This window comes from Bemisia tabaci, chromosome 7 (assembly GCF_918797505.1).
Source record: "Bemisia tabaci chromosome 7, PGI_BMITA_v3".
Lineage (NCBI taxonomy): Eukaryota > Metazoa > Arthropoda > Insecta > Hemiptera > Aleyrodidae > Bemisia > Bemisia tabaci.
This window is the reverse complement of record NC_092799.1, coordinates 30,322,921-30,339,829: the sequence shown is the minus strand read 5'-3', so window position 1 is coordinate 30,339,829 and position 16,909 is coordinate 30,322,921. Positions and strand designations below refer to the sequence as shown.

The following is a 16,909-nucleotide window of genomic DNA, read 5'->3' as shown; positions in this document are numbered from 1 at the left end:
AGATCGAAATCGGGCTTCTTTCGCCTCAGGTTGAAATCGGGCATATTTCTCTTCAGCAAACTGTACCTTGAGATTTATCTCAGTATTTTATTTGCTGCTGAAAAACTTTTATACTCTGTAACTTCACTAGTTTTTCAGCCTCATTTTGACAGGTTTAACCTAAGTCAGTTCAACTGTATTACACATCGCTTTATTTTCCACCTTGTTTTATTTTTCTCAAAGAAATTTAGCAACATTTTGCTTTGAACTTCTATGGGTACATGTAGAATAATCCTCAGATAGGTATTCATATGAAGTCTCAAGCTATAATGTTGGTGTTTTTTTTTTTTGGCTTGAAAGAATAAAACATAAAAGAAAATTAGGCAATGGCAATGGTACTTCTGGTTTTATGTTCACGTTTATAATGTTCTCTCAATATTTTGCACTCTGATTCTGATTTACCCGTTCTTTAGATGCGTTGATAATTTTCGTGTGTCTCTACGACATTGTAGGCTCATTTGATTCTTTGTATGTCATTGTAGGTTGTGCTTTCATGTAATTTTAGGATTTGTCTAATTCAAATCTACTTTTGATGCATCTCCGAGTATATAGCATGTAGACAGTAGGTCATCATGTTTATATTTATTATTTTTTTCAGTTTCTTTTATTGGTCCACCTTATTTAGGTATTCTCTTTACATGCACTGAATGATTCTCTTTTCAGATGTATTTATCCTGATGTTTTCTATGTATTGATTTGTACTGCCTGTTATTACATGACTTTTCACTTTAATTCAATCATTTTGCCATTAAAACTATGACGAAACAGACAGTCGTTAATTTATGATTTATTAAATAAGGCTTTAACTTTGATCTGCAGTTGGAGGAGATGATTTCTCCAAAATTTCGAAGAAAATTATTTTTTTGTTTCCCACCTGCTTCTCCTATAGAATCTCACATTGCCGATACCTTCAACATAAAGCTAAGATTCATCGTAAACAAATAAATTTAAATTCAACTATATACTACAGTGATCTAGTGGCAAGATGATTTTTCCGTAATATGATTGTTTTGATGTAAGTACTTGTACTATTTTTCATCACTCTAATTTTTTTCCTTCTTTTTTTTCCAGATTTACCAAAATTACGTTTAGTTCCAAAATCGGAGTTGATGGCTCTCAAACGCAACGAGGTACACAATGACCATCATTTTTTAATGGGAAATGTAAGCGAAGATGGAGAACTGGACAAAGATAATAACAATGACTCGAGTAACTGCCTCGATATGAGTGGTGAATCATCTGAAAAAGCTCTTGCACTGACATCAGAAAGTGGGAATTGTTTTTCCGAGCCCCCTCTGCCACGGCCGCCCATTAGGCGGAGGGTGCGAAGAAGGGCGGCCAGCAGTAACGACCCAGCCGAGCAGCTTACCGAAATGTCCGTCCGAGGGTTGAACCTTTTCCGATATGCCTCTGTTGCGGATGGTGTTTACAAATGTACAGAATGTGCAAAGTCGGATATCCTCAAAACATTTAAGAATAAGTATAGTTTTCAAAGACATGCGTTTCTCTATCATGAAGGGTGTCATAGGAAAGTGTTTCCATGTCCAGTCTGTTCCAAGCAATTCTCAAGGCCGGATAAGATGAAGAACCACATGAAAACCGTTCATGAATGTTATGTACCAAAGGATATCCTATTCCCAAATGTACCATTCTTCATGCCTCCTCCACCCTCGTCACTCTCAGGGTCTGATATTAAGTTCACACAAGAAATGAAATTTCCTTCAGATGAAATAATAACGCATCATTAATTGTTGCGTTGTTGATAGGCTTCTCGCCTTATAGTCAAAATAACTCACACTCTCAGTCTATTTTTGAATCATAATTTATTTTCAGTGGCTCTAAATTTTAATTTTTCATCCTTTTCCAGCCCTGTTTGTCATAAATTATCGATTCTGTACTCATCTAATCTTGTATTTTAACCTCTCAAAGTCTGTCATCAACTATCGCAGCACTGAAGAAACTTGAATGGTAAACCAGGAAGAATCTCAAGCACTAGCTCATGTATTTACCGAGTCATAAACTGATACATTTCTAACAATGAAACATTTTTCAAAGAAGAAAGAATAGAAAGAGAAAAAAATCCGCTAACATAACTGGATCTTTTAAAGGTTCCAGGAGACTTTTTTTTTACCAAAAATTAACCTTGTGCCTTAGACATACAGTTAACATACCGAAAAAATACTGCACCTTGAATACATGGCTTACAGAATTTGCAATATTGCAGTATGGATCCTCAAATCATTCCTTTTTATTTATCCTGCATGGTAAAACAATTTCTGATTTTTAGTAAAATTTACTTCCTGGTCGTTAATAAGTGAACAATCGTTACTCACAATCAGTTATAAACTTAGTGCATTGTGCTTTTTGAATTCTGCCCAAATATCTCTATAGCTGTTTGGAACCTGGTTTGGTACCTTTTCCACTGTGACACGTGTTCAAAAATATACTGAGAATGTCAGTCTTTAGTTATGGTTTTTACAAATAATGATGTTTTGTACTTGATAATTTTATCTGCAATTATTAGCCTTAGTTCAAAGGCATTCTGCCGCCAACCACATTCAACTTACCTCTGTATTCAGTACAGTGCCTTAAACGCCTTCTCTGCCTTATTCGTGTAGCGTCTTCCGTTTTAAATGAGTTTCTCACATTTATTTTTTATAATTATTCAAGGTATTGAAGGGTATCAAGGAAGCCTACTTTTAGCCGTTATTCACTAAATGTCTTTTTGTCAGAGATGATTATTTTTTAAAACATCGCACATCAAATATTATTCATGCACAAAATTTTAAATTTATTTCCAGTTGAGAAGTCTTAATTTTTTATGTTACAGTTTCTGAGCTGTTTCTTGGAATGAAATTTCGTTTTGTTGATTTTTAATATTTTATATGAAGCATGGTTTTTTTCCCCCCTCTCTTTTTGCTCTACAGTTTAGTTTCACTATGTGGTTGTTGCTTGTATCTCACATCCCTATTCTCTCCTTTACTCTTTCATTTCACCATGTTTGACCAGATTTATTTTTTGTTGTTTTTGTTTCAAAATTTTGACTTTGAATCTCCTTCACAGATCTATCAACAAAGTTCGGAGCCTTTATGGTGAATATCTGATTTTACCCTCTTGCCTTGCACAATGTTTTGGAGCCTCATAACTTTGGCTTAATGCAATGAGTCATGTGTTGTCACAAGATGGATGTTCATGCTCCTCTGTGCACAGAGTTTTTCTACCTGTGTATGATATTATCTAGAAAAAGAAAATCCTGTATTTTGAGGCTCCATTTATTTTCAAAAACTTACGAGGCATTTGTTAGATACAGAAATAATGCAGTCTGAAATCTGTAACGGTATAACTAAAACTTTGCACTTGAAGAAATCAAGCTTTTTTATTTTCTTTATTTTTTTTTTTTTTTTTTTATTATTATCTTCATTTTTTTATCCCAAGAAATATTGTAAAAAAGAAGTTTTTAACATTTTTACGTGCTGGACAATTTGGTGCTAAGTATCTTTCCCTCTTGCCCAAAAGGTTTCTATTCTTATTTTGATATACTTTCCCCCCCTCCTTAATTCATTTCTTGCTTTTGCCAGAGATTGAATTGTTACTTTGTACATTTCCACGTTACTTTCTTTTTTAACTGGATAAGAGTTTAATAATTTTAGCGTTATAGACTGAATGTCTTTTAATTTTGTCTTCTTGATTTTTATACCGCATTAGATTAATAACACAAACAGATACAAGTTTCTCAAATTTTTTATTTCGTTTGCACTTTTTTAAAAGTAGATAATTGATGTGGGTAGCAATATTTTTCCGGTGATATGAACCAAAATTGTATAGTTGAGTTGTTTATAAGGAACAAGTATCCTCCTGTCTTTGATTTTTCCCTTAATATTCGCTTAAGTGATAAAAGCTAGCGTTTCTTTCAGTTCCAATGAAGTTTTCTAATTTTTTTCTTTTTTCATCATTATCGCATGCTACTCTTGTCGTGGCAAGAAACCTAATTGCACTACTGAGTAGTTTGCAAAAAGCGTCTCTAAATAGCCTGAATTTTAGTATGTCCTCAGTCCTGGAATGACAAAATCCTGATTGAAATAAATGTGTGCTCCTCAGTTTTTAGTTGAGTCCCACTGGTGCTCTTTAATTGAAGATTTACTAAAAAATCTTTTTGAAACAGTATCAGTGATCAATTGAAACAGTCTTAAAGCTTGTTGATCCCTTTTTTAAGTTGATTTAATGACTATGTTCAACTAAGAATTTACCATGATGTTAACATTTTGGTATTTCTTCAAATTCTCTCACTTAGTCGGAAATAATCAATTAACATTTTAATGGAAGCATATTAATAGGTGAAGAAAAAGTAATGACTAGTGCCTAAAAGTGCAGGAATTGCATTTCAATCTAACATTTTGAGCCTGGAGTTTAGCGCAAATCTAAAACTTTGATCTAAAAATTCATAAGGACGGTATCCTTTTACGAACTACATACCTACCAATTGCTGCTGAGTCGTCTATTCTTCTCTCAGGCATTTTAATCAGGAAACAATTTCTCTACAAGATTTGAGAACATGAGTTTAAACTGGAACATCTAAGTTTTGTCCCTGTAATTTTTCAACTCTAAGTTTAATCTATAATTCAGGCTGTTTTCTTGCATTTCAGCAACTAAAAGTCACCTTTCTGTAGTTCTTATATCTCTGTCACGTTTATCCCTAAAATTTGTCTTTCTTTGTTTCCAAGCATAGTCACTGAGTGGGAAGTCTCAGTTTTAGTACCCATTGTACAGACTTTTGGGTAATTAGAACTGTGGGGTCCATCTTGTAAATTTAAAATCCATGTTGCATTGTAAGTAACTGTTATCAAATTATATCTTAGTTATCCTTTTCTGAAAAGGTATGTTCGATTCATTTTATGTACAGTCCTTTCAAATCTTTATGTTAAAGAAAATTATTTTTTTCTTAAAATTCAAAAAGTAAAATTGAGTGTATGTTGTATATATTCAAAGTTGAAAAAGTATTTATCTGCTCTTACTTTGATATTGTCTTTTTAAAGTGACCATTTTGATTTACCTATTTGACCAATAACCATACTTTTCAATTTTTGAATGTGGAAAATTCTGATCAGTACGAATGTAGATTGCTTGAAAAAGGTAATTGAGTTCTGGTATTATTTTTCACTTTCATTCTTAAATTTTACAATTATTTTCTTTAGAATTCACTTCCATGTAATCCACCAGCAGTAGAAATAATGAAATAATCAGCATTGGGGAAAAAGTAAAGTTCTCACTTTCTTTATTCCTAAACTGAAAGGTCTATCACACCTTTGACTGAGTCCTTTTCTTCCGCACTTTAATGACTACATATTAAATCAAAACTTTATTTTTAAATAAGTAGCAAAGGTAGTTGAATCAGTATGGTTCAATCCAATTTGAGAAAATCTGTAATCCAAAGAAAATTGTTGATTGTTTCAGTAATTCTAAAAATAATTTTAAGAGCTACAAGCAATTTGTTATTGTATTATTATAGTCACGATGCGCTTGATAATTTTGTTGAAGTGTAGCATAGCTATTGTTTCTTTCTCTCACCCCTCTCTTTCTTCCTCTTCTCTCTCATTTTTTTCATTCCTTTTTTCCCTTTTTTTCATATTTTTGAGCAATGAAAATTATAGATTTGAAATTACAAAGTTATCCAGCTAGAGACTTGGAGTTCATTACTTTAATTTGTAATGTTTGCCCTCATCGATTGTTTCTACGATTACGTCTGCATCTTTTGGTCATTTTACTTCATGAAATTCAATGAAATTTGACTTTCACTGGTCCATGAATTTACTCAGTAAATTTCAACTTCTCGATTTAATAATTGCTACAAGACTACAAAGGTGTCAGTAAAAATAATAGAACCAAAGGCATTTTTATAAACGCTTCCACTTTCTTGTTCTGCTCGATCTTCCAAACAAAGGAAGCACAGCTTATTTCTGTTTTACCCTTTTTTCTGATTGACAAAACCTTCTGTATACTAAAAGTTGCAAATCTGCATTTTGACTGTTACCTTGCTGACTGATCAAGTTATGCCCAAAAGAAGTTAAACTAAGTGGGACAAATAAAATGCTCATAATTCTTTCCTTCTTGTTGTGTCCTTAAGTTTACTGTTCTCCATTTAGTTGAGGCACTTTTTTGAACATCCCATTATTTCATGATATGCATTTTTAAGGACAAAGTTAAATCTTCTTTTCTTGCAATTTTTATGGTGCTCAAATATTAAAGGATGTATTGCTATTTTATTATAATTATTGTGTTGTTCAAAGAGGGCTATTACCCTTTGAATTAACCTTATTTTAAGGATATGGCTCAAAATGCCTCTGGGGTGTTTGGGTGCAACAAGACTCATTCGCAGACTTAGACATTGTGCAAAGCCAATACCTCACAATAGTCTCCCAATTAAAGGGCCTCAGATAACTAGGAGGATTAATTACCTTAAACACCCTCTGATTGTTGAAATATCGTAGACTCTGTACATCCGCCTTGATTGGTTGAGAAGCCCTCCATATATTTATCCTCGAGAGCTAATCCATGGTGAAAGCTGGTTGTTAACTTTGTATGATTCATACATTTCGTCGAGTTAATCTCATTGGGTCTTAGGGTACCAAAATGTATTTATTTTAAGAACACTCTGGAGGTATTTTCACGGGTCACCTCTCTTTAGAAGCACCTTATTTGTGTACACTTGTGCCCTTTGTTTAGTTTTCTACCTTCAAAGTATATTGGTTAATTAAAGGTTGTTTCTGTTCATGCTTAGAGTAGAGTCTTAATACTGTATTATTGTAAATAAATAAACAATAGGTTTCTTGGTTATTTACCTTGTACAATTGTTCAGTTCTGTTCTTTTGTTTAATCTATTTTGGAAAATTTTTATCTCTGTTTATTTTCATTTTCCCCTTCTAGATTATTGTGTTAACAAAGATTGAATTTTTTCTTCTATATTTGTTCATGGATTTGTGTGAATGTGCTGTGTGGATGCAAGTCAGTTAGTAATGTATGAGTGTGAATTGTGATTTTCTTTTCTTTTTCTCTTACAACTTTGCCTAATTTTATCTCTCAACAGTTTTGCCAGGTTCTCTGTCACTTTGAATTTCATTGAATTGAATTCATATAGAGTGAATTTCACAGAAATTTTTTATTGTGAAACTAAATTCACAAATTTCATTCTCGCAACGGATGAAGTCCCACTTTACATTTGACCGTGAGGCAAATCGTAAAATATAATTTTCACACAGCAAGTAACTTTAAATAGATTTGTTTGGAAGATTTTTCAACAGAGCTTCAATGAAATTTCTCTGATGGTCTGTGATGCACAATCATTTTCAAGTTCAAAAGAGTTCTAACTAATTTTCCCTCTCTATTTTCAAATTATGAAATGAATTACACAATTTTGCCTTCAATGTCATTATTGTGTATTTCTACTATTGATCTCCCCATTCTTCATTTACTCTGAAACCTTAATTTGTAACTAATTCTGTTCCATGCATTATAGTGTCCAAATTTCTAAATATCTCTCCTCAAAGTGCCTTTAAAATGTTCCATTTTCTCTCATACTTTTATTTGAAAGTAATCGGAAAATAGTTCATTAAAGAAGAGGCCTCTTAGTGAGTGCCTTACTCATTACTCCGTTCATAACATGTATATTAACTCAGTTGTTGAATTAAACTGACCGCATTTTTGTCTTTTTCTCAATATTTTTGTCGAATGGGCTCTGCTTCATTCATATTTTTTCACTCTTCCGATGACAGTTAACCAAAGTTATGTATCAGTTTATTTTTTTATGAGAAGTTCTTCGTGAACAAAAACCTTTCATGAATAATTCACTCGTACTCAGTTAGTTTTTCTGCATCTTTTGTTTTCTGCTTCTTTTCCCTCTTGTATATCTTCAGTTTGTTTGTGCAATCTTATTTTTTTGTTTTTAATTTTTCCCTTCCCTATCAGAGCATTCAAACATTGTTGTTTGTATTTTGTATTTAAAATGTGTAAATGTAGTGTTAATAGTTTTAGTTCTGATCATTCATCTGTTTCTTTTTCTAATTTAAAATACAATTTTTAATTCTTCAATTCCTGTTGTCATATCAGAATTAGCAAAAGAAGGACTTTACTCCTCTGTAGAAGAGGATCATTGAGGCAAGCTATCTGAGCTACCAGATTTCTCCTGACTTCACTGTCGCTAAGAATCTATTGAATTTAAAAAGAATAATAATCCTGTCATAATTATCCATATTAAAATCTTACTCAACTTGACGTATAGTAAGGTGACGATTTGTTTATTATGAAAGTATCATATTTTTAACCTAAGTAAAACGGTTGTTTTATCTGCTTAGTGAGAGAAGTGTAAAGAGCAGCATTTATTCAACCTTGTTTAAAGCAGAAGGTGAGTTTAGCATGATCAATTGGATAAAATTCCTTAAGAGTTCCGATTTTTGCTCCTCAAAATAGAAAACCATCACACAAGCATCTGACAAGAAAAAAAATGAAATGTCTAATGTGAGAGTAAGCCACAGCTACTATTTTGTCGAAGTCTCCGGTAGTAAATTAAAGTTGTTACGTACTTCATTTTTATTTTTTTTAAAAAAAAATGTGTACTTATTTTAAACAGGCAATTTTGCAAAATAGTAAGTTTAAACAAGGAATTGAAAAGCAGGCAATCATGATAATTAAAAACCTGTAGAAATTAAGTTTTTTCCCTCTGATGTATTGATTTTGAGATTTCTCTGCTGGAAATCGTAGATAATCCTATTACTGCCGGAAACATGACCAATTATTTTTTACTAGACAGATAATGACCAAAAATGAATCAGAGCCAATGACTCACGTTAAAAATAATTTGAGTTAGCAAACGTTCGTCATTAACTGTAGCTATCTTTCACTCTGACATTTTTGGCTTCCTCCATGAGATATTTAGTTTTGTTGAGTAAATTAGTGTTTTTAAAGATCAATAGATGTGTAGTCAAAACTTTTCATACCACTTTCTCAACATCATGTAAATTTTTTAAGTCCATTCCTAAGATGAGAATTTTGTTAATTTTGAAGTGACATTTTTTTTTCTTCCTATTCTGCTCCGTAACAATTTTAGAGCATCTGCAAGTAAATTTAACACAGCAGTTCAAAAGGAGTGTATCTACATAAGGTTACCATTGCAGATGGACTTCTTTTGTGCAAATGCTGCAGTTTTATCTCAAAGTTTTTGCCACTTGTAAATAGATATGTACACTCTCCCATGAAGTCAATTTCTATACTCATCTGCACACAAAGGCACACTTCATATTAAACTTTAAATGGTAGTAAATTTTGTTTCGTAGGTAAATATTTGCGAGTATTATATAATTAATTAGTCGAAAAAAGTAAACAAAATTGGGTTAAGGGAGATGAAGTGATTGTATCATATCATTAAAAAATCACTCGAACTAATTCATGATTATAGTATAAATTATGTTTCTTGTTTGTTTTCTTTCACTTGTATCTCACTAAATAATTTATCGCAATTAAATTCATTAATGAAAACTTGTAGAAATAACTTGTGGAAAGTAGTTTTGTAAATGATGATTTTTTTTTTTCTAAATAAAAATTTAAATGAATCCAGAAATATAAATGTTATTTAAGTGAAATTTATATTTTATATAATATATTTAAACTTATAATTATTATCTGTTTTGTTTTTTCTCCTTTCTGCTAGCAATACTCCGGGTTTTCAAAGTTATCAAAGTATGTTGCGAAGCAATTATCGAAAACCGTATCAGTTGTCATCAAAATCTTACATGATGCAGCGGCTTGCAAGGGGCAAGACGTGACAATAACAAAACTTTGTTTTAGAATCAGTTCTCTGTCTCCCTATTTTATGTAAAATTGAATTATTGAACATTTTGCTATGTGTTCATGTATATTAGCGAAAGACGGGTATGTTTCGAATTGCATTTCGTTCATGTGCCTATAGATGAACTCTTAAAGCTCTACTTTAGTTTCAATATTAATCCTCAAAGGGCCATAAAAATTTAAATTAATGTTGTAATTGTTTCAAAATTACTTTCAGATTTGCATCTAATCATCCTTATCCACCTCTCATGAGGGTCCAATCATTCTTTTTATTTTTGAATGTTAGACTTTTTTCAATTGAATTCAGTATTGCATTCACAATTCTTAATTCCCTTACTTCGACTTTTAAAATTTCTTTAATCATTTTCTAGACATCAGCCTCGCAACATACATGCTTGAATCTCTCTGAAACATCATTTAGAGTAATCCTGTAACTCATACTGAACAGCATTAATATCCCAACAAAATTTTTTTTTAAAAATTATTACTTGAATCTGTCAAGAAACACAACCAATTACTGAGCCTTCACTTGAAATCATTAGTTTTATTCCTTGTAAATTCAAATTAATATCGTGGGCAGAAGATACTCTTTTTCCTTTACACCACTGATTTGAAAGAAGTCCTCCTCTGACTTCGTTTTGGAAATTCCCTTCAACTCAACTAATTGTATATTTTTTCCTAAATTTTAATCCTTGTAATATTTATATCAATTTTTACAAGATCATTCTATAGCATTGTTATTTTCGTCTATTAACACATGAAAATAATACAAAGTCTAAATCAAAGCATTTTGGTACAAAATATAAATGGGCGCTTCCGTAAAATCGGACCCCAGTAACTGAAGCTCTCACAGCAATGATCGCATCATCTTATACTAGTGTCTATTAATTTTTTATTGTAGCAATGGTTTATCTGATGCTATAAAGGATTCAATTGTGCTCCTGTGGAACTTAATATTTTTTTAGTACCATAATCTTACCGTTTAAATGCAAAGAAGTTCTACTTTCCTGCAATGTTTGTCTTCGAAGTTGTGATTGATCAGACAATATTTTGATGGTTCTCAGCAACGGTGCTGTTCCAAGCCGTATAACTACCCTAAAATCAATTCATCTATTTGGTGTTCGATTTACACTTGTATTCTGGTCTAACTTTTAGATCCATGTACCCTCTCACCATGCTCTTGAAACCACTTTGCTCGTCAATTTTTGTATTATCACTCTTTAATACATTTTTTTTCTTTTTTTATGCGAGGGGTGGCTCTGCATTTGTATTACCTGTGAATGGTAGATAATAAATCTCATGGGGTAGGCTACCAAACCATTCAGAAAGCAATATCTATTCTTCTTGAACTTCACTCGTAAATAATTCAACTGATGGTCCTCAATCTCCTGTACTGATTGTGTCGATGATTTGATGCTTTATTGAGTCCAACTTACGGAATTTACGTAAGCTGAACAGAAGGGCTGTGGGAGGATAGCATACTGTGACTGTTAGGTTTCGCAGAGTACCTTTAAGCGCTATGGAAGTGGCTCATATGTATGTATGCTGGAGGCTTGACTCCATACTCCACAGGTCAGGCACACTTCTTATTTAATAAAAGTTGGGGAAAATGTCCCTCACGAATTCCTCGCGGAAGTTAATAAGATCCTTGTCCTGAGAAAGATAACAACTCCATTCAGTCAAAATTTTTAATTGAGCATGGTGAATGTTCTTTTTTTCGATTTGTCTTCATCTCCAAAAACACTAAGAATCATTTTAATTTATTTTTTTTTTTTTTTTTTTGCAGAGCCAGTGAAAGAAGATATGACGTTCACTCTGTGCGACAATGCATCTGAATCAACCGAATCTTCCTTGACACCCTATGAACATCCAGACTTATCACTGATAATAGAGGACATCGAGATGTCTGTGGCGAGTATCAAAAGTGAGCCAGAGACGAGAAGTGATGGCATGGATCCCGACTTCACTTCAGGTGTCCACTTTTTGACGGATGAATCTGAAAGTTTGAAGAGAGAAGTTAAGGATGAGGTCCCCGACCTGCAACAGCAGAAACGAGAATTACTAGAGTACTTGATACAAGAGGACAACACGGTGATCTGTAAGTGGTGCGGAGAGGTACTTCCATCACGAACACACTGGTACAGACACAAATACAAGTTTCATGTCTCTAGTCCTGGCAACCTGTACAAATGTCACAAATGTAATGCTTTCTTTAAATCTAAGAAGGGTTACATGGGTCATGTGAATACCCGTCACTGGAAACCTGAAGACAATGGCAAAGCAAAGTCGGATGTATTGAAATTGAAAATAGTAGACTGTAATTTAGAGGGTGGTTTGACTGAGTACAAGATAGTGAATAATATGGAGCTTTCACCCAAGGCTCTAAAGCGAGTTAAAAGTAATTTTGAAAATATCGTAAATCCATCTGTGATTGATGAAGACTATGAAAAACAGAAAGTTAAGTATGAGAAAGAGTATGAGAAACAGAGACAGAAAGAAGAACAGTTGGTTGCTGATATAATTGATAGGGTTAGAAAAGAGTGTGAGGCGCAAGGCTCAACTGTTTCTAGGCGTGGTTATTCTAGAAGATCAACGGTCATGAATTCTAGTTAATTTGGTCACACATGACTTTCTGAGCTAGCAATGATAGTTTTCTTTGTCCCTTGGGATCATTAGAGGTGAATCAAGTTCATGATCAAATTCATGGGAATTAAGTGTCAATGCTCAAATATCAAAGCAAAAAAAAAATTATAAATAAGAAGTTCATACCTACTTTATTTTGCCATGTCAAAAAGGGTTCTACCATGTTACACATTTCATAATATTGTACTAAGTAAATCAAATCTGAAGATTCAATTTTCAGCTTCCCAAGGAATAGATACTTATACAGTTTCATCAGCTGTACAATTCAATCACTTTTTTGATGTCTTCAATGGAGAAATCTCTAAAATTGGTTGGAAACGACCCTATCTCTTGGATTCTGAAGCTTTTTTCAGCTCGATGTGCAACCCAAAGTACCAATCGTCTAACAGCATGATTTTCATTATTGTTGCTTCAATTTTTCCTGTGAGAATAATTTGATAAGGAGCTTTAATTTTTATGAAACAGATTAAATTTAATCTGAAAAGAGATTTTTAAAAATCTGGCCAATTAATATACTTGATGAGGGAAAAAATTCCAGAGTAAGCATAGAAAAACTAATATTTGAGAAACAAAATCCAACTAGGATGAACTATTATTAGTATAGTCTTGTTTTTAATAGTAAGGTAACTTTCTCTTACAAAAGAGGTAAAAGTTAGTCAGAATACAGTTAATACCTTTTCAATTGCTCCATTTTGTAAATACTTACTCCTAGTATCTAGTTTTTATCTTATATCCCAAAAGACTGTAATGTAATTTATTATGCAGAGTGATTCTGATGTAATATGTGAGAGACAAATCAAATAATGTTCTTTTCTTTTCAATTTTTTTTCCAAGCTTTCTTCTTTTCTAAGCAATTTTGATTCTTCCAAACTGTAGGTCTGATGCTTAAATCCAATAGGTAGGCAACAAAAAGGTGGATACGATACAATGTAAAATTTAAAAATAAATGCTTCATTTGAGTTTTTAACTTGCACTCAGTCATGATTAAATTGTTACCTTCAGTGAACTGATGAAAAAAATTAGCCATTTAAGTAGGTACATAAAATACCATCTTCATTTTGCCATTTGCTTCACAATGCTCCTTTGTACTTAAGTTTGATCCTCAGATTTAATTTCTCACTTTGATTAATTAGGGTACTTGTTTTCTTTCAAAAATGATGGCTGTTTTTTATAAGTTAATTGTTAGGATTAAAACCTTGTGAATTTTTATCTGATGTTGTGTTAAGCTTATACATCCACTTCAGCATCATTCCTGAAACATTGCTCAGTACACCTCAAAATTGATAATGACGATGGACTTCTTGCTGATATATAACGTGGAACCTCTAATCTTATGGAGTTCATACATACATGTTCCCCTATTGTAGAGAGAAAAACTCACGGAGCAAAATTTATTTCAAAGAAGTACGCTATTTGTGAGGAACTGTGCTGCAGTTGCCTTTCTGATTGATCATAACTATCATTTTGTAACAAACAGCGTATCGTTATGAGAGAAATCTTTTTTGCTTGAGTTTTTCCCCCTGCAATGAGAACTTCAGTTCTAAACTGAATTCTATTTTGCGTTGGCCATAAAACCAACGTTGTCATACTTGAAAGTGTAGAGATAGCTTCTGGAGCAGTATAATTGGTTCCATGCAGCTTAGCATAGAGCTAGAAATTCACATGTTGGCAATGCATCTTTTTGTAGTGAAATTGGTGTTTGTCCTCTGTTTTTGATGATTTAAATTCTTTTTTCCTGCCCAGAGTCCCTCCACAGTTTCCGTGTTGAATTATTAACTTGTGTCGTGAGAAATGCTCATAAATATTTACCCTTTAAGTTAGTCACTGTTGCAATATTCTTAGGCCTGCCCAGTTGACTTTAGTCCTTGACAATATGAAAAGGTTATGATCTTTTAAAATAATATGTAAAAGTTTGCTCAATGTAATCAATTTTTCTTTTGTTCTTCAGTTCTTTTCTCTGTTGGAGTTTTTATTCAAGATCATGAAGACTCTTCAAGTACTCTTGTACATCATTTGCTTATCTCAACTCCTTTTAATTACCTATTCAGCAGGTATACCTACTTTTGTACGGGCACCATCCTTTTTTGGTCCGCTCATTCCCCTAGCCAAGTATTTTTCAAAGTACGGACAAAAGCAGTGATCAACCTACAAAATTAGTGCACCATTTATTGTTTTATTTTTTCTAAAATTCTATGCTTCAATGTTCAGAGTTGTGAAAGTAGGTTAGTACCATAGCTATCGTGCATATTCACTCTCATAAATGATTTTTTGGATGCAAGTATATTTTCATGACTAATGCGTACCTATACTTGTGTCTTTCAGTGAGGTGAATTCAATATGTTCGTTCACATTTGAACCAAAAATCAAGAATTTTAAAGAAAAGTTTTTCTGCATGAAGGATTTCCAAAAAAAGGATCCAACAATGAAAAATGTATGTAAAAAATAAAACAGAAGAAAATCAAGCTCGTATCGTTTACCGGCATCTTTAAGTGGAAAGTTAATACTTTCATGTGAATCACCTAGGTATTTCACTCGCTTTTCACTTCATTTCAGTCTGAGAGGTGGGAAGTAAACTTTTCTTGAATTCAATACAAATGCTGAAAAGAGGATGATCGTGTGAAGAATATGGATCTGCACTCAAATTTCCAATATTTTGATCTTCATTCAGAAATGGAACACCTCTCTTCAGTATGAAAAATCAGAGCTGTCATGCTGTCAGCTGATTCTTATTGTTTGAAAGCAATCAATAACATGTTCAATTAACTTTTACCATGAGGTAGCCCTGGTGCCTGCTCATTTACCTATCAGCTACAATGTTGATTGTAGAAGTATTCTACGTAAAATCAATCTGAAGGTAGAAGTAACAGAAAATAATCAATTTTTTTCAATTTAAAGAATGTACTTATTAGTTTTGTTAGCTAAGAGTTTTGATTTTTCATTTAAACATTGAATCTGCTGAGTTAGGTATCCTGTAATTAATGCATCTAGGTACTATCAGATTTAAAAACGGTTTTTACTGGTTTTGAGACTATTGTCAGTAATAAATGGACGTATTTCTGTTAAACGGAACTAAGCGCCAAATTGAGTTAGTTTTGAGGATTTTAGTTCTGCTTAGTTCCGTTTTATAGAAAAACGTCTGACTGTAGGTATCTCCCATGTGCGGCAGTTCTTAAAAAGGACATAGCAGTTAGAAAAACAACATTCGTTCAAAGCGGAAACTTTTCACAAACTGAAATCCCAAGGCATTCTAAACCAGTTTCAGGGTCAGATTTTCAACTGAGACCAGACAGCTTCATCCTGTCAAGAAATATAAGATGCTACAAAGAGAATAAAAACTTTTATGACTAAAAAGTAAACTTACAATGTTGCAGTGTGAAATAATTACTTAATGTCCCTCAGTTTCACCATAAACTGCAACAAAAGTTGTTCTTTTGCGGTGTTGTAATCATAAATTTCTGACAGTTGAATTGAAATGCAGTCATTTGTACTTTCCTAATTTGTATATATTTACATATTTCATCATGGCTGTATCATGTGCCAATGATGCTATTCTATCGTTATACAATGATTCCTATTGTAATTATATCGTGAGACAAATCTTATCTGATTAAAGACTTTGAGTTCTGTTATCATCATACCCACTATTTTTCTCTTCCTTCAGGTGACCTTTCAGGTGTCAACTGCAGATTTGACCAACATTAAAATGTTAGAGAAGAATTTTTGACCCATGAAGACAGAGAGCGAATAAAATCTCACATTAAAAGTTAGAAGTTAGAACCAGTAGAAACTATTAAGTGGCGCTTCAATATGTAGTGGATACAAACCTCAAGAGCTCATCGTATTCATCCTAGATATCATGCAAGAACTTGCAATCTATTAATGAAGGGGTAAGAGTCGGAGGGTCAAAATTTGAACTCTTCCAGACAAAAAACGTAGGTAGGCTCTTATTTACTTTTCAATAATACAAAATTTTCGCTCGCAAATTTCATTTTAACTAGAGGACTGTTGGGCGTTTCAAATTCAACATTTCATTAATTTCTTCCGATCGCACGCAAAAATCAGTAAAATTACGGATTGAAACTGCACAGTCATATCTGTTGAAAAATTGAATCGTTCGGGTCAATTTTGCAACCTTGCAATGAAGTTACGTTCCTTAGTCTACGGAAAATAAATTTGACTGGACAGTTTCATTTGTTAGTTTATTTCTATATTCCTCATCGATTGCATGCTTTACATTGAAAATCTCAGGAAATTTTTATCAAATTGCAAAGAAAATTTACACAAAACTTCACGAGTAATTTTGAGACACTTCCAGAGCAAATGAATTAATTATCAAATTTTGCTACATGTCAATGCAATTACGTTGCTAACTCCTCTCAACGTCAATCTCTGG

General features: G+C 32.8%; 1 protein-coding gene across 4 annotated transcripts in view; it reads left to right on the top strand.

Annotated features, from left to right (window-relative positions):
• Positions 1–14,982, top strand: part of LOC109041604 (protein tramtrack, alpha isoform) — a 64,401-nt gene extending 49,419 nt beyond the window's left edge. For 3 of the 4 annotated variants that reach the window (XM_019057999.2, XM_019057991.2, XM_019058004.2), the window contains exon 6: positions 11,660–14,982. In XM_019057999.2, the coding sequence (XP_018913544.1) occupies positions 11,660–12,486 (827 nt within the window). In that variant the 3' untranslated portion in view covers positions 12,487–14,982. Of the gene's footprint in view, positions 1–1,110; positions 9,708–11,659 lie in introns of those variants that run through there. The other variant, XM_019058020.2, reaches the window with a different exon arrangement.
• Positions 14,983–16,909: the final 1,927 nt, after the last annotated feature.